Source organism: Haemaphysalis longicornis, unplaced genomic scaffold (assembly GCF_048455015.1).
Source record: "Haemaphysalis longicornis isolate Haplotype H1 unplaced genomic scaffold, Haemaphysalis longicornis Haplotype H1 scaffold_12, whole genome shotgun sequence".
Lineage (NCBI taxonomy): Eukaryota > Metazoa > Arthropoda > Arachnida > Ixodida > Ixodidae > Haemaphysalis > Haemaphysalis longicornis.
In genome coordinates this window covers 53,900,555-53,923,368 of record NW_027526225.1, presented here as the reverse complement: position 1 = coordinate 53,923,368, position 22,814 = coordinate 53,900,555, and the positions used below count along the sequence as shown (strand labels likewise).

The window sequence follows — 22,814 nt, the reverse complement described above, 5'->3', positions numbered from 1 at the left end:
AATATTCGTTCTCTCTCAAGCACTTGTACGTTAGATAAATATGCCCCTCCAAAGAGAGGAAGTATAAAGAAAGAAAGAGAGAGAACAAAGCATTGCTCATGCCCTTTCCCAATTCTGGATTTCGGAGCACACAGCTTTGTACTTCAGCAGTCCTGGCTAAAAAAATTACGCAAAAAACCGGGCCAAGCCCGGTTTTTTGCGTAGCCCAGCCAAGCCCAGGCGAAGCCCCAAGTGCAGCACTGTGTCTAGCATTTTCAGCGCTGTTTTCGTCCAGCACTACACCTAAGAACTTCTGTTCCTTCTTTACAGGAATTGAGTCACCATTAAGTTTAATGTCAGGGTCTGGTTGGATACCACGCCTCTTTGAGAATGTGATGCAGGTACTTTTCGTGGGATTAAGTTTAAAACCATTTTGATCGGCCCAGCGAGGATCCTATTAACACCAAGCTGCACTTGGCGTTCATAGATGAACAAGATTTGAAGGATATCTGCACACCATCCACATACATAGAATAAGATATTGTTGGTGGCAGTGCTTTAACAAGAAACAACGTGCAGCTCAAAACTCCCCCCTGAGGCACACCTTTTTCCTGTACGTGAACCCGAGAGAGTGCAGAGCCTACTCTCACCTGAAATGTTCTATAAGACATGTAGCTTTCAAGAGTGTTAAACTTGTTACCTGATATTCCAAAAGATTTCAAATCTCTGAGAATGCCATAGCACCATGCCGTATCATATGCTTTTTCGATATCGAAAAATACGGTCATGCAATATTGCTTATGTAGAAATGCTTCTTTCATGTACGATTCTAAGCTCACAAGTTGATCGTTGGTGGACTGCCCCACCCTGAAGCCTGCCTGGCAGCTGTCAAGGAGACTATTGTACTTCAAAAAGTACACCCGTCGTCTGTTAATCACCTTCTCAAACAGCTTACACAGGCAGCTTGTCAGGGCAATGGGACGATAACTTGCGGGGCAGGAAGGGTCCTTCCCTTCCTTCAGAAAAGCCACTACGATGGCCTCCTTCCAAGACCTTGGAAGACGGCCCGAAGGAAATATTTTGTTGTAGAGGTGAAGAAGTGTTTTAAGTGTATTTGCGTGCAATTGTTGCATCATAGTGTATGTAATGTTGTCTGCACCTGGAGATTAGGGCTTACAAGTACCGAGTGCTATCTTTAGCTCATGAATTGAAAAGAGGGTGTTATAAGAGTCGGTCGACTTATTATTACCGTACTTCTTATCGAAGGACGTTTTTGTGTTTTATGAAAGTGTTCGTGTAGCGTGCTGAACTGGAGACGTGCTTAGCAGCCAGCTGTATGTACTATTATGAGCAATATGAAAGGGAACACAGGAACGCATAGAAAACACCCTCAGACCCAGCTATGCATGATACATACGCAGCGGCCGCCATCGGAAACAAAGTGGAAAGAGGGACGCTGTTCTAACAACTCTTCCCATTCCCTCAGGGCGTCTTATCGGCTGTCAGACGATACCATATTATCGGCGAAATGACGTTAACTGCTGCTTTGTAGAAATTCAAGCATGGTGGAAGTGCCAAAAGTTAGTGGAAGAGGGCCCTCCTTTCCCCCGTTGATTTTCACAGCACCATCCGCGTATCGCTCCGAGTCTGTTTCGAGGCTGTTTGCCACGCGTTCCTGTGTTCCCTTTCATATTGCTCATAATAGTACTGATGGCCAAGTACGACATATTTTGGACGAAGACGCCACCTGTTGGGATGGTCAAGAGGTAGAATGCTGGCTTCACGTTGTGGAGGGCAGCAGTTTGATTCTCCCCGGGTGCATCCTTCTGTTTTTTTAGCTGCCGTTCTTTGAAAACGAATATTTCGGCAGAAGGAACGCCCCTGACTCACGCAGAATTTTCAAACAACGTACAACACAAGTAGACAGCTCCTTCGCGGGGTCTGTTTAACCCTTTCAGCCCTGAATTTTTTCTTTCAGTATGAAAAACATTTTACGTGTGTTTTCTTTATTATCTGGATGGTACAAGATTACAAACTGAAAATTGAGCTTCTAATGCAAGTATTTAGCTATTTACAGGCATGACATCTAATTAGGTAATTAAAATTTAAATTTTCAAAAAAAAAACTGTTTTTTTGCTTGTTTTCATAATTGTTCTAATGCTGTGAGCCCACACACAAAAAACACGGCTGGTGGTGCAAGTAGTTTTAGATTTTCAGCTATTTCTTCGAACTGGGACTTCGGTCCTTGGGGTCGCACTGACGCCAGTTTGGTCCTCCCTTCAACGCCTTCCTCTTTCTAGCAATCAGCTTTAGCAAAAAACAAACAATGGTGATATCTATCGATCGAGGCATCCTTGGAGAACTATTTCCCAGAAAACTAGCTGTTTTGGTTTTGTTCTCAAATTGCTAGAATTTTTTTGGTTCATGTCCTAAATATAGGACGCCAGGGCCGAAAGGGTTAATGAATGCTGCCTTTGATTCTCGGCATGGGGGTTCAGTTAGCCACACTGAGAACAACCCAGCGGCGACGCGGCGGCAGGCAGTCTTTAAAATTTTCAGAAGGATGCTTAAAAATATATATACAATCTAAACCTAGAAATACTGGTGTTGAAAGGTTTTCTATAGGTGAATAAACGTTTCAGCAGTTTCAGTAGCTGCAAGGTTTGCCGGTCATGTGACCACGACCGGTAATGTAGTGTCATGTTAGCCCATTGAAAAACCCCCAACCTTTTAGATTTCAGAAAGTTGTGCCAAATTAAAATTATTTCCACCGATTTGTTTATAAACTGTTCGTGGCAATCACACTGTATAAAACGCTGGCTCTCATATCAGGTAGAGAACATACACTCGGCAAAAATTAAATTGGTTGTCTGTCCCTTTAAAGGTGCACGAAAGCTTCATAAATGAAGCGTTCATAAACGCATCTGACCCGTTTGAGGTTGGTGAGGCCTAGCACAAGTAGGGGTGGAGATTTGGCTCGCCAAACTGAAAAAAGATTTGTCGTACTCCTGGGCATCACTTAGCAAGAATAACGTAATAAACATAATCAATTAAGATTACTTAGATTAGTTGTACCAAGCATGAAGCTTGGTACAACTATACAAGCATGAGGAGCACAGCGCATTTGCTGTAATCAAGATGCGACGGTACAATTTGCTGGCCCAGGGAGCTACGTGGCGAAGGTGACACCTGTGCCGATAAGTTACCGTTTCCGGTAAACTCTTGCAATCACGGTATATGCAGCACCTCCTGCTCAAAGTCCGTGAGGACATGGAAGCTAGCTCAAAAAAAAAAGGCGTCGTCGCCCCGTGTGTAACCCACTTGCTCAAGTAACAATGGTAACGACAACGCCTCAAACAAATGTGGACTGGAGCATCTTCGTCAAAAATCGCAGACTGAGAGATGAATTCAGGCGGGCAACTATGACATGCGTGCTTTGCCTTGGACTACTGCGTCACTGCAAGTTGCCGCAGCAACAAATAGTTTAGCCTTGTCGAAGTAATATTTCTCATTAGCGGGAGCGAACGTGCCTGCTATTTTTTGGACTTACCCGCACAAGAACTAGTTAGTAGATTTGTGACACAAACAAAACCACTTTGAAATCCATCTCAGGGCCCCTTTGGCATCTTCCAGCACCAGATCCACGCTAAAATGGCCACGGGAAGGGCAAATTCCGTTTGAAACCAACTTGCTCGTTGCCTTCAGTGTCCTACTGACTCCCGTTGATTCCTTAGGACGTACAGTCTTTGCCAAAAAATTCCAGACCATGTTAAAGTTAACTGGCCACGAAAACCACAAAAATAACCTTACCTGTAGAGTGGGGCCAAAAAGGTTTCACGCCAGAAAGCCTGTGAAAACACCCTTCTTCGACACGTTTGCTTTGAATTTTTTGTAGCCCAGAAACTTTTCACAGGGCCTGAAAAATTTTGACAAAGGCTGTACCAAAAATGCACAGTGCATGCCCAGTTTCGCATTTTACATCCTTGAGAACTACAGCCTAGGAAAGCTGATACCATCAGCTAGCACACTACCCAGAGGGCAGGGTTGTAACCGTTCCCTCCAACTTGAGCCTACCCGATCAACGTCTTACCTTAGTGGGGCCCGCTGCCAGACTGGTGGAGTGGGCCTCGTTGAATATGCGCCTGCACTCCTCCAAGGTCTCCTCCTCGTCTTCGTCCGAGTCCATCTCCCACTCGAGCTCAAACGGAGTCGACACGACCGCCTCCGGTTCACTGTCCCTCGCGGCCGCTCGTTCCGACTGGCTGCCCGTCGAGGATGCTTCCTCCTCCTGCACTTTCCTTGCTTTCTTTGCCTCCGGCTCACTGTCGGACTTCTCCACTTTGGCCTCCTGCTTCCGTGACGAGCTTGTGTGCTTTCGGCTGGAAGGCTGCTTCAACGAACTGTGACGACTAGACGTGGATGACGAGGACGGTGCACCCTTCCCATTTTTGGACGGCTCGGCACTGACGCCCTTCGATGAGTGCTTGGACGCCGAGGATGACGAGTGCTTGGACGTCGAGTGCTTTGAGGACGATGAGGATGAATGCTTTGAAGACTTTGACGATGAATGCTTCGAAGATGAGTGCTTTGATGAATGGTGCTTCGAAGAGGAGTGCTTAGACGGGTCCTTGGATCGGGACGTCTCCTTGGACGCGTCCTCGGACGCAGAGTCCTTGGATGATGCCCCCTTTGAACAAGGTTCCTCCGACAGGGATTCCTCTGCAAGCGGTTCTTTCGATGGTGGCTCTTTGGATGATCGCCCTTTAGACGATGAATGCTTCGACGATGATGACGACGAGTGCTTGGACGATGAATGCTTAGACGATGAGTGCCTGGAGGGTGAACGCTTGGATGAAGAGTGTTTAGATGAAGAGTGCCTTGAGGATGAGTGCCTAGATGAAGAATGCGACTTGGAAGACGACAACCTCGAGGATGAATGTTTAGACGATGATGAATGCCCTGCTGCTGAGTGACTCTTGTCAGAGGCACTGCCCGGCAGCTCCCCGTTTGTTTCCTGGGGTACGACGTCGCCAGCTGCTTCCTTTACACTGGATGCATCCTTTGTAGTGCCTCTGCTATCTGATTCTGATGACACACCGTCTGGCTTCGTGTCGGCCGGCTTTGCTGGAACACCCTCAGGCTTTGCCGAAGCACCCTCTGGCTTTGTAGAAGCACCCTCTGGCTTTGTAGAAGCAACCTCTGGCTTTGCCAAAGCACCCTCTGGCTTTGTAGAAGCCCCCTCTGGCCTTGCTGAAGCACCCTCCGGCCTTGCCGGATCCCTGTCCGGCTTTGCCGAAGCCGCATCCAAGCCACCGGGGCGCCGAAGACTGACAATGGCGTCCACTTCCTCCTGGACCATTTCCACCTCTTCATCGTCCACGCTGCCGTTCGTCTGGCTCTCCCCTTCATCACTCACCTCTGGAGGCTTTGCCGGCTTGGCTGGGAAGAAGCAGTGACTCGGTAAGTACCAAACCAAAGTCACAAGAGGCAGAAAGGCAAGAAAAACAAACACAACAGCCAGCTGAGGGTGCATCCAGTTCCCAAGAGTGCAATGTGAACAGCAGACAAGCAGTGACTACGAAAAAATATCCACGGGTTTAATGGGTGAAGAGGCCCTCTGCTTTTAGGAAGGTCATGAAGACACAACTTCGATTTCAATTTGAAATAACTAGCCTTTGGTAACTCGCCTAGTTCCACTCCAGCCTGAAGGACGTTCTTTAATTTTAAAAATGCCAGCAAATCTTGCAAAGCTCTTAAATGTTGCACTACACTGACGTAATATGGGCCAGCCCTAAAAACATAGTTACCAGTCAATCATGCTTCAATCAGGCTGGCTGTGCCAATCCCACAAACAAGCTTCTGTGATATCCCAGGCAAATCACCGCAAAGTGGCTGCGGTGTCCCCACTGTTTTCTCGAACATCTCGAATACCAGTTTGATCAAATTGGTGTCACTGTCATCAGGACAAAGCAGTCCTTCTAATGCACCACACTTGTATCTTGTCTTCACGGCCTTTTTAACCAGCCAGGGCCCTGCCCTTAAATCCTGTCCTTTGCTCTAGCCTCCCACACCAGTCGCTTCGTCACAGTGGTGAACGGGAGCTCCGCCAATTCAAGCAGAGCAAGAAAGCCAATGTGGCAAAAGATGCCCAGGCAAACCAAAGCTAGCTTTTGCATGACACTACCACAATCAATGACATGCGGCCACTGATCGTGACGTTGAAACATTTACAGCATGCTCACTGTGCAAAATCTGTGCGATAATAAGCAAGCTGTTGTGATCTACAAAAAAATTTCTTTAACGTTTTTCCTCCAAAGAGCTGCAACGCAGCATTTCATCAACAGAAACTTCCTCAAGCCACCACTGGTGATTTCCGTGTGACTTTAAAATCTTAAGAGCTGGTTGTAATGTCCAGATCTATTAAATTGCTTCTTCAACTACTTTTAATTCATTCAAAGCCTTGAGGAACTGCTGCTTGCACTGTATAGCTGCTGCTCTCATTGTAAAAATGCAGGAAGTATTTTGCAGTGTCGAACTGCACTATGTTTGTTGGTACACCTCTTTTTTCATACGTAGCATGCGTTTTCTATTGGTAGATTTTTTCCCTTGTGCACGCAAAGTGTAACAATGCAGTGTAACCACCACTGATGTACGCAACACCCTTGTCTATATAAACACTGAGTTCAACTTCAACTGGTTGCCTCTCAAAACTGTCGACTCAAACTGGTCACAAAAGACATTGAGGTAAAAATATATGGTGACACAATAGTTTTCTTCGAATGTTCTTCGGCCAAGGCAAGATAAGGCTATAAGTACGAAACCTGTGTTATAGACAGGTACTTGCTATCCTCTGTACTTGCTATCGCAAAGGTGTTCCTCACATCGTCCCTGAAAACGTCGTTTTTCTTCTCCGCCCCTGTTGTACCTCATTAGATCCCTGCTTGGGCCTGTGGAAGACCTACAGTACTACTGACACATGATAAGTAAACACACGAATGGCCACAGCCTTGCTCCCATCGCTTCCCACATGCTCGGTGTTGTGCGAACAACGAGCGGACCCACCTGCGGGTGTTGGGAGGCTCTTGGGGGGAGGGACCCTCTCACGGGGGACGGGCATCGGAGGCCGCCGCTTCCGCAACTCCGCCAGTGGAGTGGGCCGGTACTGGGGTACACTCTGGGCCGGGATGTAGCGCTCCGGACGGCCCCGTGCTTTGGGAGCTTTGGGACACGCAACCATCGGTGTCGGCACATACCTGCACCCAGCGACCCAGCGGTCATTCCAAGGGCGTTTGTGGACCTGCACCCTGGCCTCTCAAAACGGGCAGCCCCTGTGTACTTCACTTTGGCATTTGTGTGCGTGAGGCCGCCGAGCGCGGAGAATAAGTGAACATTCCGGATCTACTTTGGACAAGAGTCGATGAGTGATTTTGGTGTCCCTGACTGGTACGCTACAAGTGTCCGAACAATCAAGCAGTCCGGCACAACGATAGTTGCTGCCATTTTCTGTAGCCACGACGGCCACGTATTGACAGACAGCAGGTGGGAATTCCGTAAAGTTTACAACCCCACACTTCACTAATATGACAAGTACAGTCTAGTCCACTTATAACAATATCCAAGTGCCAAGGGAATCACATCGCTATAACCGATAATTGTTATAAGCGGGTTGCTAAATAAAAAGACGGAACAGAGCTCAAAATAATTTTATTCGCATGCCAGCAAGGTGGTACTACTACTAATTTGCGGAAAAGAAGCCGCAGTCAGTCACCTTTGCTTGCCGTGTGTGAAGCCAGCGCAAATCTTTTCCAAGAGCATCTACAGTTGCTTCACCTAGCTCAGGTAAATGTCCTTCACGGAAACAAAGTCCCCGAGGAACTGTGTCACGCATTAATCCTCCTACGAAGACACTACCTGAGTAGGCTGAGCAACCGCGTCATTAGAGTCGTCACTGTTGCACTTTTGGTGCACAATATAACCGGATTCAATCGTTACATCCGATATCGTGGCACTGGGGCATTGTAGTAAGCGGTTTATTTTACCATAGAAAGAATACAAAAGTTGACGGTGCCATAGCTGTGCATCGTTATATCCGATATATTATCGTTATAAGTGGACTCGACTGTAAACGAAACTTGGCCCGCAATGATGGAGTTGTCTTAGCAGCCAACTTCGGTATGATTTTTTCCAAGAAGCCCACATTAGGCTGAGAGCTACACTAGCTCTGGAGACGACCGCACTTATTCTACATGGCTCAGTGGGCGGACGTAGGTTTGGTTGGAACCTAGCCATGTACTGAGCATTGCTGCAAAAAAGTAGACCTCAAGGAGGCGCTGCTAGGTTGCTAGATGATTCTGCCAAAAATGTCCAAACTGATGAGCAGAACAAACGATCAGTTGGTGAAACTAGTATTTGAGCCCATAACCATCCAAAACTCTCACAAACTGCGGGAATCTGAAAGCCTGGCACACAACTGCGGCATCAAAATGAGGCCTTGTCTGAAGACCCAAGAAATCTCGCGTCACAAGATCCAGCACATGCCTGGCAAACATTTGCAACTATATCCCCGTCTTACTCACTGTGTCACTGAACACTCAAAACTAGGAGCAGCACCAAAGCGCTGTGAGAGAGGCCCGGCTTTGCACACAATTCCAACACCAGCCCAACTATTTGAACAGGGTGTCCTTTTCTTTGAACCACCTGGGTTTACTTCCGTCCTCCCAAACTTTTGAGAATTTCAAAGGGACAAAACCTGCCCTATTGCAGGTTAAAACCAATTCAAAACAAATAAAACAGACACTAGTCCAGGGGTAGTTTTTGGAAAAAGCCAATTTGCAGTCGATTAAAAAAATCCCACACCATATCCAAGGGCACCACTGTCTACATTCACGCGAAATGGACCCTATAGGTCAGGACTGATTTCTAAGGCTTACAACAACAACAACGAAAATTGAAAATGCAAAATACTTGAAAAGTGTTGTAAAATGCGAACGGGTTAAAGAAACAAGTTTACACAGAACAATGCAATAACAATGTCACTTACGAATGCTTTGAATTATGCAACATTTGTTGGTTCATCAATTAATATGCACCACACGCGAAACTCCCCACACCCCCATGTACCAAAAACAGGGCAGGCATCGGGACAGTGGACTAGCCTCCCATCTTTCGACAGAAAGTTAAGCAGTACTCAAGCGCTCGCAGCTGCTGCCATTAGTGATCAAAGAAAACCCGTGGAAACATAAGTGAACCGTACCTAATTTAGGGTTTTATAGTTCAGAAAGCAAGCTTTATTTTGCTAACCAGTGCTAAAGTGCAGTGTTTGTGAGCCCTGACTAGCTGCCCTGAAGTAATGCAGTGCATGGGCCCGGGCCAGCCCGAAAGCCCGACCCCGGCCCGAGCCCGCAGGCGGAGCTCGGGCCGCGTAGCACGCATTTTCTCGGGCCCGGGACGGGCTCGGGCTTGAACCAAAATTTTGTCGGGCTGTGCCGGTCCGATCCGGCCCCGGCAGTTCCCAAGGCCCGGCTATCCTGTGCCACAAATTATAAGTTGTTGGCAAGAGAAAGTTTTCTTGTTGATATTTCAGGTAAAGTGAAAACAAAAAAAAAGGAAGTGCTAATTCACTACCGCGCCGTTAAAAGATATGATAAAAAGACGATTGCACTTAGAAAGCCTTCACATCAATAAAAAAGAAGCATCTGGGTCCCATCAGCTCAATGGGAGAGAGCGGGCCAGAAAACGAGGACACTCCAGTCACAGGCTACAAGATGATTGTATTTTCTCTCCCCTTTTCAAACTAAAACAATCAGAAAAAACGTGACCTGGATTTCACAGTGTGTGCAGAGTTTGAAGAACCAATTTTCTAAGCAGAGTTAATGATTTTTTTGTGCAAGACTAATTTTAGAGCCATGACTAAAGGCAAGAAAGAACAGAAGCGCAGATAAAATCATGCTGCCAACATAACTCGAGGGAAAGACAAAAATCAAATGGTGAAACCAGACGCATCGTCTGATCAAATTTCAGCAAGGAATGGAAGAACGAAGGGTGCAATATCTGTTGAAGAATTGCAATAATAAAAAAAATCCACTTACTCGGGACTCATTTAAGGTGCCCTCGGGTGTGCCTTGATTTCGAAGACTGGCAAATGAAGTGGCAAATGAAGTTACCCGACTACCGAAAATACAGCTTCTAAGTGAGGATAAGTTGTACAAAGTTCCGTCCAAGTTTAAAGGAAATTCAAATCTAAAGTAGTCGTATTCGTTTTGTGCTTACGCTTTTTAAGTTAACAGCAAACTTCTTCAAGTTCATGTTAATATCCTGTCGGACCAGGGACGATATTTAACAACACTCTGGCGGGCTCGGGACGGGCCCGGGCTCATATTTTAGAAGTTTGTCGGGCTCGGGCCAGGCTCGGGCTCAGATTTTAAAAATTCGTCGGGCCCGGGCTCAATTTTTACACTCGGGCCCGGGCCGGGCCTGAGCCGTGTCTCTATCGGGCCAGGTCAGGCCGGGCTTAGAAATTGCGGCCCTGGTGTGCACTGAGGAACCCGCTCACCCGAGAGAGGAGACCTTGACCATGTCCTGCTCCACCCGTCGCAGCGCATCGTTGACATACTGCAGCAGCTGGCTGGGCTCTTCCTCTGGGCCGGCCACCGGCCGGGCTTCAGCTGCGAGGAAACACCTCCGCTCACTTCCCCGCTTCCCTTTTTAGCAGCACAGGCGCCGCACTTCCCTTCCCCAGCCCCTTAGACTAAAACAACACTGGAAATGCCAGCCCACAGACCGGACCAAGAAGGCGCACACTCAGTGCTGGTACACTTACAGGCAAAAAGCGAGCACAGAAAAGGGCTCCCATCCAAACAGCCAGGTACTAACAGGCCCCAGAGCTTCCCAGTAGAGACACCAAAACTTTAGCACAGTAAATGCAGGCAACCTGTAGCAAACTCACGACCACACCCAAGCCCCAGCACACAGGACCCTAAACTATGTCCTGCAGGTGCACACGCAAGCCAAAAGACATTGTCAAACACTCTGCAATTTGAAAAGAACACAGACAGAGCAGAAAAGACTTTGGTGGCGGGCTTTGCGGATCTCAAATTAAGGAAACAGCAGGTTGATACAGACAGGCATTGCTGCATATCACATTCTCCCCCACATCTACGTTACAAAAATGCTTCATTTTGTCACAGCAACACCTCAAGGCTCTTCCGGGCTAGCCCAAGGGACCGTCAACCACTAGCCCACTTTACTCAAAAGCACCCAACGGAACTGACAAACTGTAAGTATGCAACACAAAGCACTTACAGGTTTGCAAAAACACTGCCTGAAAAGCTACAGTTCTTCAGCTACGTTCTGATGGCATTCCCTTACATTGAAATGAAAGCCAGTCAAGCTTAGGAAGATGGGTAATAGTTTTAGTCATTACTTTAACTGAGGAAGCTAACGCTGTAACATAGCCACATCCTAAACAAACGTTCCCACACAAAATAGTTTGCGTGCAGCACATGATGTTGCATTAAACATAAACGTAGGATTTGGAGCATGGCAAAGTCTACTCCCAGCATTTCCTTGCATTACTTGGACATAGAGGACTAGGATAAGGCTGGTATTTAACGGTGCAAACATCACTGGCTGCATGAATGTTCAAAAAAAAGGTGCCTCCTTAAAGGAGCCATGAAGAGAAAGTACAACTTCGTTTAATTTGAAAGAACTAGGATTCAGTATCTCACTCAGCTCCATTACAGCCACAAAAGATGTTTTTTTAAGGGAAAAAAAGCAAGTATTTAAAAACTTTCAAATTTTGCGCCACAGTGACGTGTTACGAGCAAGAATGACGTCATACGGGCCAACAATAAAACATTTTCAGTGCGTTAACTGCACGTTAGCATTCAAGTGACGCGGTCAAATGGAACTAGAGGCCCCATTACAGACGTCCAGTCATGTGTCGTCACGACCGGTCAGTTAGGCGGCCGCCAATCACACAAACAAGGTTCTGTGACGTCAAAGAAAAGTTGCGGGAAATTGGCTAGGGGGTCGCGACTGCTTCACACGTTTTCTTTCATATCTCCGTTATTTGTTCGAAGATTGCGATGATTGTTATCGGGACTACGCAGTCTTTCTAATAAACCCAACTTGTATTTTGTCTTCATGGCTCCTTTAACCTGCCATCAGGGCAGACGTTGACTTCTAGTCAGTGGAGTTTATGCAGCAATTTACTCAGCTAGTATTTGCAGCCTGCACCCAAAGGCGGCTGAGTATCCTCCGGAGTGCGGGAAAATCATTACCCCCAAAAGCCGAAGACGCTTGCTCTGCGAACAATGAAAAATAGCAGGCTAGATGACTGCTACACAAGACTTTCTCCCTTTTGAGCAGCATGCTTCATCCTCGCAGTGGCTCTAAAGCACTGCCTCTCTTTTTTCTTCTTTTCACGACGACGCTGTACACGCCTTGGTTTCCTCATACCGTCTCCATGGACATAGAACAGAAATTTCTCACACCCAAGAACTAGTGTTTTGTGTGGCTTTCTTCGAGGGCTCCTGGAGTGCTGTTTTGGTCGGTGTTTCTCCCGTCCAGCTTGGAGGGCTTGCGGAGTGACAATTTGGCCGATGTCTTTAGCATCCAAGCATTTAGGCTCCCTTCATGAGTGCGCGCACAGTCAGACTTCGCGCACTCTTCAAGCTGGCGGGAAATTTAAATGTGATCGTCTCGCGGCTCGATGTGACCCGACTGCTGTGTCCCCCATGGTCGAGCAGCGGTGTGGGTTGGTGTGTTGCACAAACAGTGGGAGGGAAATGGACAGCCCCGTGTTTGTCTGCTGCTAGAATAAAACTCTGTTCCTTCCAAGCGCCATTCAGCTAATTAGCTAGGAAGCACATTTCCAGTTACAAGCAAACACATTTTGGTTTCGTGCACTCCTGGACAGCGCCCAGCTTTGCTAGTCATCCTTCACAGAGTGGAAAAGCGGTACGGTACGGTACGACAACTTTATTGATAGTGCCTGCAGACGGCTTGTCGCCCTGGTCTTGTTAGGGTACTTCGCCGCGACGCGGCCTTGACGTCGTCTCGGTTGGTGTCGCCTCTACTTTGGCCGCGGCCCCGCTACTTCCTCGGGTCGACCACGCCTGCCCCTGGTCTGGAGCGGCAGTCTTCCCTCGGGTTCGCTGGGTCGCTGCCTTTCGAGTGCGGCCGAGACCTGCTGGACGGCCTGGATCTGGGTCTCCCTGTCGTAGCTCCTCGTCGCTGCTTCTAGCAGCGGCGGGATCGTCTTCCTCGTTGCCGCTTCGTGTGGATTTTTGCTGCAGTCCCATAGGACGTGAGCCGCTGTGGCTCTCTCCTTCTGGCATGTGCGGCATAGGTCACTCGTGTACACGTCCGGGCACACGTGCTTCATTAGGGCTGGGGTGGGTAGCGTCCCCGTCTGGAGTTGCCGATATAGTACCGCTTCCTCCCTGGTCAGGCCCGGGTGGGGCGGTGGCATCGTTCTCCTCTTGTGTCTGTACCACTTCGTTATCTCGTTGTATGTGGTCGGTGAATATTTTTTTTTTAAAGGAGCCATGAAGACAAAATACAAGTTGGGTTTGTTAGAAAGACTGCTTAGTCCCGATAACAATGATACCAATATCATCGCAATCTTTGAACAATTGACGGAGATATGAAAGAAAACTTGTGAAGCAGTCGCGACCCCCTAGCCAATTTCCCGCAACTTTTCTATGACGTCACGGAACCTTGTTTGTGTGATTGGCGACCGCCTAACTGACCTGTCGCGACGACACATGACTGGGCGTGTGTAATGGGGCCTCTCGTTCCATTTGACCGCGTCACTTGAATGCTAACGTGCAGTTAACACACTGAAAATTATATTTTATTGTTGGCCCGTATGACGTCATTCTTGCTCATAACACGTCACTGTGGTGCAACATTTGAAAGTTTTTAAATACTTCTCGCTTTTTTTTCCGTTAAAAAACATCTTTTGTGGTTCTAATGGAGCTGAGTTAGACACTGAAGCCTAGTTCTTTCAAATTAAACGAAGTTGTATTTTCTCTTCATGGCTCCTTCAAGTGCAGAGCACTTTAGGGGCCAAGCTTGTTGCCGTAGCTCATTCACCGTCCCGCTATCCCTTCACCGCAATCATGCGGCATCACGAACCCAAGCAGGGCCACACGGCGTCGCACAACCAAACGGAGGTTTTGAAAAGATGCCCCCTTGTCCCCTGGTTCGGCCATCCGGCCATCAGACAAGAGGATGCTTTATAGTCCCAACCGTTCGAAACTCCTGAACCACTGGCACTGGTCATATATGCGCCCATTCTTTAGCGCAAAGAAAACTGCTGGTACATTTGAGGCAAGATATATGCACAGGTGCCATCATAAGCAGCTGGAACAAGGGTTTGTGGATATCACAAAATATTTATCTTACTGGCTTTATGACAGCCATTACCGGATAACAGGAAGCTTTTCCGGGCTCCTTTAAAGGGACACTGAAGTGAATTTGTCAAGCTCCCAGTTTTGCTTGCACTGCGTAGACTGGCTCAAATTACCACACCTTTCATCGCTTATCCGGTCGAGAAGTCGTTAATTATTTTATAAAGTGGGAAAGAAGAAAAACTACCATGCGCGGTCTGTGGCGGCCGCACCAACTAAAGGCTGTGACGTCGGGAGGAGGTGGCACCGTGATTGGATGATGTCCATCCAAGGTTAGCATTCAAACATGTTTCGATTTCGGTTCTGTAAAACAACAGGCTTGACATCCGACGGCATCGTTGGATGGGCATTCTCGATATCTCAGTAATCGTCGTACCGCGCTTCTGCCATGTTGTCGGCTGTAAAACGCTAAGTTAAGCCTCCCAGGACGGCTTGGAATCGTAGAAATCACTAGCTAAGGCCTACGCAGTGGATAAACGCCATCCGTGTCACCGCAGACGCTCAAATGCCATGCGCTTTTCCGCATATTCGGAGCTTGCGTCACTCATGCCTGTATAGTAAAAAGTGTGTTCGCACCAGGCCAAGGGTGTGCTGAATCAGGAATGCCCACTGCCCGCAAGCAGTCAGTGCTTGTGGCAACAGCATGCCAACGAGAACTCACTAGTGCATCAGTGTCAGTCTGCATGCGTTCTGCGAACTCACTCGTGGAGCAGTGAACGTTACGGCCCAAAAATGGTGAGCTCAGTTTAAAAAACGACGATCGCAAACGAAAAAAAAAAAAAAAAAAATCAATTTACAAAAAAAAAAAAAACGCATGCACCCCTCGGGGATTCGAACTTGCGACTTGCAGAACAAAAATTCTAGCGCTTTAGACCACTCGGCCATGAGCCAGCCTTGCTGAAGTGGGATATATAAGGTATATAATATGCAACCAGTTTTCACTTTTATTTAGTTTTAGCATTTCAAGTATTTTAGGTGACTATTTGTTGTATAGCGCTGGTGCAGTAAGCGTCCCCCAAACTTCCACAATATCTCACATCTAGCAATTGCAATTCTTATACGGAAAAGCGTTCGCAGATGTGTGGTCGTGCTGCTGACCGCTGTGCTTGTTCACCCAGTGCAAAAAACTGCTTCCTGCTCTCCAGTTTTGCGCTGTAAAGTAAAAGTTTCAGTTGATTTTATTTCCTTAGTACCTATATTGACTTCGCTGACTCTTCTCCCGCCTTCAAGTGGCCTTAGATTTTCCTACTAGCGTAAAGTCAGCGAAGCGTCGCATGTGCACTGGTGCAGCGCTTGTGTGGAGCGACCTGGACTCGGAGCTTGATACAGTGTACAAAGTAACAAAGCAAAGAAAGGCAAATTCTTTCATTCAATTCAGAAACGTCTTGTGGCTAAGCTTCAACTGAGCGAGCGAATTGCGACGACCCGTCGGCGGCCGGCGGACTAAACGGTCCGACTCGGTCGCGGAAGGTCGGCGAGCCGTGCAGTAGCGCAGCCAATTGCCAGCTCATCTCCTGCTGACGTCACACGAAAATGCCACAGAAAATGGGCGAGGGTGCAGAGAGGAGGACAGCATTTTCGAATTGATTTTTCTACTAAATAAATTTGCGTAAATGCGCTCAGAGTGGTCGAAACAGGGCCTAGGGACTCCAGACTACAATTTGCACTAGTAATCCCGCAATGTTTACAAACAACTTCAGTGGCCGTTTAAACACACACCAATGCAGCCAGGCAGTTTCCAGAAGAAGAAATTTCTGTAAATTTACGAGACCGAGTTCGCATTACTTCTGACGACACCTGTACTTTACCAGCAGTCCCCGTGTGCATTTGTTAGGAATGCTCCTCGTGCTGGTTGTTGTGATAGTAAGCGGAAAAGAAGTGGCCGCGCAAAAAAAAAAGGACATGGCGCATTCGAAACTGCGCAGTATAAAGCTCCAGCACGTGCAAGATGAAAGCGAGCATGAAAAGAACAGAACTCCCGCTCGTGCTCTTCCAGGCAAAGGACACACTAGCACTATGAAGACGGAAAATCTGAATTGCAGTGGACAAAACCTCTGTTCCATTCATCAGGGAGGGGTGGTAGCAATGAACGGGCAACGGCACTACAGCCCCTCCGGCAGAAGAATCATGGCTCTGCACTCCCGAACAGCTTTCATGTTGAGTGGAACTGTGATCCCTCTCGCTACTTTCACAAGTTGTGCAATCAGCTGACAACGGCAGTGGCGCCGTTATTAGATGACTACGGAGAATGCACAGAATCACGAACGGGCGTAAAAACAACCACAAGCCGTCGCCGCCGCCACCGCCTCAAATTCCATTTCGCTGGGTATGTGCGAATTCCTCCCGGTTGACCCCCGAATGGAACGTCGGCGTGCGCCCACAATTCTTCTTTAGCTTGAAAGGCTTTATGAGCGACGTCTTCACCCGCTTATTTCACGTTGTAGGATGCACCCATCCCCCCTTTGCTGGTTTATGCATGCACAGGTGGAAGGAGGGCAGCGTGCACGCACAGCTGGGCTTCATGCCACTACTGGTGGCATTCCCGCTGCGCTGGTGGGAGATTTAAATATGGAAGTCTCGTAGCTCTAAGCGCTGTCCTACATAATCAAGCAGTTGAGGCCCGGGTAGGTGTTTTACACGGACAGCCTATGATGGGGGAGGAAAATGGACACTCACATGTTTGTCCGCTAGAATAAAGGTGAAGGCCCTCCAGTTTAACTCGCTATTCACTTGGAGGAAGAGCGAAAAATAAAGAAGCCTCGGCCAGAACAGAAGCGTGAAGAGGCGCAAAAACAACGGAAAGCTGCTGCCGCCTCAAGTTCCAGATCGTCGAGCAGCTATGAATCCCTCCCGGATGAACAGCGACTTCACGCTTTGAATGCCTGCGTCGGCCAATATTACTTGTTCAAGTTAAAAGGCTTTACGAGCGATATTTTCTGCGATTTTTTTCAATTCTAAGCGCGCCCACATAACCAGTTGCCACGGTGCAAGGGTTGTGAGGGGGGGGGGGGGGGGGGGGGGGCGACACTTGCAGCTACAGGTTTCATGCCCTTACAGATGACACGTCAGTTGTGCTGGTGGGAGGTTTTAACGTGGACGTCAAACGGCGCAATGCGACTTTCCAGTACCGTCCCAGTGGTCGAGCGGATTGGGTAGGTGTTTTACAGAAATAGTAAAGATGCCTATGACGCGGGAGCAAAACAAACGGCTCCATGTTTGTCTGCGAGACTGAAGCCCCGGTCCTTCCAAGTTTTACTCGTGTTCAATCGCAAATTGCCAACAACTGCGTTTATTTTCGCCACACACCGCGGACTGCGTACAACTCCGCAGGTCATCCTTCTTCACAGAGTCGAAGGACACTAATTTTTCTTATTACAATCCACATCGGAGACAGTGTTCTGCAGCAATGTCTTGCACTTCTCCTTCCCAATGATACACATCAAGTGTAAACCTGTCACTCGGCATGAATTTGTTTCAATCAATTTCACACGCTTCTATCACTATGCATCACATGCTCTAATGAACTTCTCTTTGTTTGAACTCCAACACTAATTTTTAAGGCCCCATCTGCAATACAGCGCTGCTGTTACTGTAGTTGTGCAATCAAGAAAATGGCCACTGCAGGAGAGAGTAGATAAATGAAAAATGTGAGATCCGATGGCCTTTGAACCCACAATTGCACAGAAGCAGCGCAGTGCTCTACCAACCGTGTGACCCTTGGGGGATTGGCCAGGAACCGGGAGCTTTGAGAGGCCCGCTTCCGAAATTCCCAACAACTACAAATTTTAGCCATAAAAGCAGCAGAATATTGCATGCCATGTGGGGCAAATGTACATCAGCTGTGCAGAACTAGGAAAACTGCGGCGGGTGCCAGTCTGCTTGCTGGCATATAAGATGAAGAAACAAAAGTGATGCACACTTGGTGTAGCAGACGAGAAGCCTGTGGAAGTAATTCGCACCGAAAAACAAAGAAAGGTAAGTGTAAAAAAATAAAGCGATGCAAGCGCGAAATTGCAGCGAAGAAGTTTAGTATCACCCCGCTTTTGCCTTCAAAGCATGTCAGCAGAGTTAAGCCCCAAGGAATTCCACATTTCCCCGGGATGATTAAATCTGCCTTTCAAGTTGCTCATTCACATGTCAAGAATACAATACGTTCACACGGCAGCAGCTATCTATTAACCCAGGAAAAGCTAAAAGTGCGAAAATGGCTTTGGCCTCCCATAATTTATTACCCAGCACGATGATTTGTTGCGCCACAAACGGGAAGAGATAAAAGGAGATTGCAAAGGAAAAGCAGAGCGGAAAAGCACAGATATAAATGGATTTCCCCAGAAATTAAAGCGAGGAGCTCAAGGCATTTGTTTTTGTAATGGCATTTTAATTTTACCAACCCCTCATCTCAAACAAACTCAACAGCCCACGGCTCGCAGAACAACGTTTTTATTACCACGTGTTCAATCTAACGGCAAAATGAATTCAACTTTCACTGACACATCTACTTTAACCCCCTGTTGTTAAATTAATTGTGTGCCTACATTTAAATCGCCCTTTAAAAGCCATCTTTTGTCTGGTTAAGGTTGTTTTTATCACTTATTTTCCACTTTTTTTATTTATTCCTAATGTGCAATTGAAGTTATGATCTTGGTTTCATTCCCTTTGATGTACCCACTTCCATCTATATTGTTTACATGAAATGAATTCTCGAACAAGCGCAGCTTTGTTCGCTGTCGAACAAAAGCTGAAGGAGCCATGAAGCATGGTCTATGAAATGAAACAAGCACCTCCTTGAAGAAATTGTCTGGATCTTTTGACATACTATTACTACATGGTTGATTGCTTCTTTATCATTTACACACGCCTCATGCTGGGGCGAATATTTGCTCATACAAGTTTTACTTCTCAAGCAGCCAGCCCTTTATTGTTGTCACAAAAACTCTCTTTCCTGATCTCTTGTTTGCCTGCTTTATAAATTCTCGGTGATCCCTTCTCCTCCATTCTCTCCACCCACATAAGCATCTCCGTTTCCTTCACTCCCCCAACTGGTTGTTTGCCCCGTAAAATTGTACTGGGCCACCAGCTTTGACGTCCCCTTGCACCATTTGGTGTCCACACTTCTAAGGTACAGGTACAGTGACACAGGGTTAAGTAGCGGGGTATAGATGGGACAACAAAGAAGAGACCACACAGGACCCTGTACAGGTCCAATTGATTGATTGTAGGGTTTAACGCGCCGACGCAACACAGGCGATGAGGCGCGCCGTAGTGGAGGGCTCCGGATTAATTTTGACCACCTGGGGATCTTTAACGTACGCTGAAATCTCTTACACACGGGCGTTTTTGCTTTTCGCCTCCATCAGAAAAGCGGCCGCCGCGGCCGGGTATCGAACCCGCGACCTCGTGCTCAGCAGCACAACGCCTTAGCCACTGAGCCACCGCGGCGGGTACCCTGTATAGGTCCGCACAGAAGTAAGCGAAACACTGGAGCAGTGGTCGAACTGCACCTCAGCGCCGCCTAGAAGTGGCGATGTGAACCAACCAGCGGCATTGTAGGGATGCGTGCGCACTTCCCCCGCGACCTTATCTGATAATGCTCTACCGTCGCTCTGCTGGTGGGTCTGACTGCATGTGCCACTTTTCAAGGGGCAGCGCTTGGCTGTAAGTGCCAGTGGTTACAATTGCCACTCGCTCCAATCAGCAGCAACCAAATCCACCGCTTTGGAGTTTGAAGAAGCTACGCACCTAAAAACATGTGCCTTGTTGTACTATATTGCCCTGAGCAGCCCTACAAACTCCAATCCAATCCCCTCTTCCTCCAGTACATGTCACAACAATCTACATTGACATAGGCTCCCTTTATGTCAAGAAACATCAGCCATATTGGTCTGCCCTGCACTGTCGAAATATCGATGGACCGGGTTAGTACAAAAATACTGTCTTCTAAGCGCCGAGCAGGCCGAAATCCGTTTTGCAGTTTTCCTAAATGTTCGTTATTCTCCCCCCACTCGGATTTAATGGCTTGTACAGCTAGTCTATAGAGCACTGACGTTACTGTATGATCTCACCTTGTCACTCTCTCCCTTGCCTTTATAGATAAAACTCATTCTGCTTTCGTGCCATTGCAATGGAATTCTCTCAGACCTTTTAGCGCATTCGATAGGGCTTTATAGAAGTGCGCCTTTCCCGCTGGACCCAACTGGCTGATTAGCTTTATTGGGACTCCATCCGGTCCTGTTGCCATGTTTTTGGGAACATTTTGTTCTGCCTTGTTTCCAGTCCAAATATTCGATTTTGACCTTTTCATCTGCCACGCTCCTATTGTTCACCTGCGTCCATTTTGGAGACACCTCACTTGTTTGGCTAAAAGTATTTGCAACGACTCCATGAAGGTACTTTAAAGCACTGTCCCCCAGGAAAACATTAACATCATCGTCTTGTATCAGTTTGCACCTTTTTAGTCGTCGTTCCCGATGCTTTTAAGTGATTCCAGAATTTCTTGGGAGCTCTTTTATCCGTCTTACGTATGACTGACACCCGTCATTCATTGGCACTTTTAATTTTCGCTTGTAATAGTTTTTGTACCTCTACTTTCTTCTTCCATTTTTACCCTCGAACAAAAAAACGGCCTTTGGCTCAACGTCTCAGCCCCTGAGCCACCCCTGGTGAGATGGTGGCCATGGTGTTCGGACCCCGCGATTCGTGTGAGCATTACTTCTTGAGGCTGTTAAGGACAAACGACTTGGGTGCGGGGCAAGCAAGGCCGGCCACGGGCTGGCTGTGTTTCCCAAATTTTCGCACGCTCGCACAGTTTCATGCGATACGCAACTCTCAAATCGTGCGTCGCAAGGCTGCGTGCTTAGTGAGCGCAGGCAACGCCTTCTATTAGAGAAGTACCCACTGACATTTAATCCCCGCCACTGCCTGTGCAGACGATCGAGGCTGTTGACGATGCCAGTATTATAGTCGTCTTCGCTCACTTCCCAAATCTGTCTCGACAGTACGCAACCGCAGTGCCACTGATGGGAGTTCTTCATTTATGAAGGATAGCGTCGGCAATGCAAGGCTGTTTTGGATCACCTGGTAATAATAAAGCCGCTCCACTTCATGGTAGCTGTCGACGCCGTGGTGTTTAGAACCCAAAAAGAACATCGCGAGCCACTCGTGCTCCAAAGCGTGCATGGCGTGCGTGGTGCGCTGTCAATGCAACGACAGTACACCTCGGCCAGCGCGTCTACGGATGCGAGGCAACGAATTCTGCAGCTACTTTCATTTAATAGGGTGGCAAACGTGTCGATGGGTCGCGTCTCCGGTGGAACGTTGGGTTTGTGGACGAAGTCGGACGCCCCTGCGCGACTCGACCCTTGACAACTAGACGAGACGTGCTCACCCTTCTTGAGATGGCGAAAGTGGCAGTGCGGGCGCTCGCAAAGGCCCGATGCGAAGAATGGGCAAGGAAGGTGCTTGAAGTACCCCGACGACGGTAGCATTGTTTTCGCTTCATTCGGACGCAGACATTGATATCGTCTCCTTCAGCAAACGACGCTATGAACACAACCATAGAAAAACTTTGGCCATGGGAAAACTCGTGTTGCCAGACGGACTATGGAAGACAGCGCGATGTTTGACCTTCAACTCATAGAGATAATATGCTGACTTGCTTCAACTCCGCTTTCTCGGCTTCTTCTACGACAGCATTTAAGTTTCTTGCGCAAGTTTTTTATTATTATTTACAGGAACTCAAATTTGAAAGTGACTGAACGGGGGAATTGCGCGCGAGATTTAAAGTTGGTTAGCTGATGCCATGGAGGTTGATGCTAACATTTGCGATAAACGACTGAAACATGAAGGGACTTTACATGAAGGAGCGGAAACATGTTGTTGCGTTGTGCAACGGAGGAAAAAAAAAACTTTCGTTTCTCCTTGCGTTGTAGGCAATGAACTCAATGGTGTCGCTGGTGTTTTATCACGCGCAGAGCCTATTTGATCACGCGCTTTTATCACTTGATCGACGTGTTTAAGTCATTTTCGAAAAAGCCTCTTTGCAGAAAGTATGTAAAGCTTTAAAAATCAGCCTTTATTTATTGTCTCTTGTTCTTCATGGGAAAAAAATGTTTGAGTGGTTTTTGGTTTCCACTGAATTCAGTTGCCTGGTCTTGTTTTCTGCCCCCTGGGTTGCACCTAATTTCAACTTAACATGCTTTCCTGCCTGTTTCGTTTGTTTCACTTAGTATGCCGCACGCTGGAGAGAAAAAAAAAAGACTTGCACGTGCGTCACATATCCATCACGGGCTTCTCTAACAAAAAAATGCGATACTGTTTGTAACAGTCTTTTTTGGGTCATGTTAATTGTAAGCCAACTCCGCACAGTGCCCACCGCAGCCGATTCTCGATTCGATTCGATTCTCGTTCGATTCTCGGCCG

General features: G+C 47.6%; 1 protein-coding gene across 1 annotated transcript in view; it reads right to left on the bottom strand.

Annotated features, from left to right (window-relative positions):
* The window catches only part of LOC144162662 (uncharacterized), a 55,745-nt gene extending 33,736 nt beyond the window's left edge, over positions 1-22,009 (bottom strand). The window contains exons 1-4 of the mRNA XM_077693288.1: positions 21,781-22,009; positions 10,532-10,643; positions 7,042-7,232; positions 4,070-5,418 (exon numbers count right to left, since the gene is read on the bottom strand). Of these exons, the coding sequence (XP_077549414.1) occupies positions 4,070-5,418; positions 7,042-7,232; positions 10,532-10,643; positions 21,781-21,880 (1,752 nt within the window). The 5' untranslated portion in view covers positions 21,881-22,009. The remainder of the gene's footprint in view (positions 1-4,069; positions 5,419-7,041; positions 7,233-10,531; positions 10,644-21,780) is intronic.
* Between the last annotated feature and the right edge of the window lie 805 nt (positions 22,010-22,814).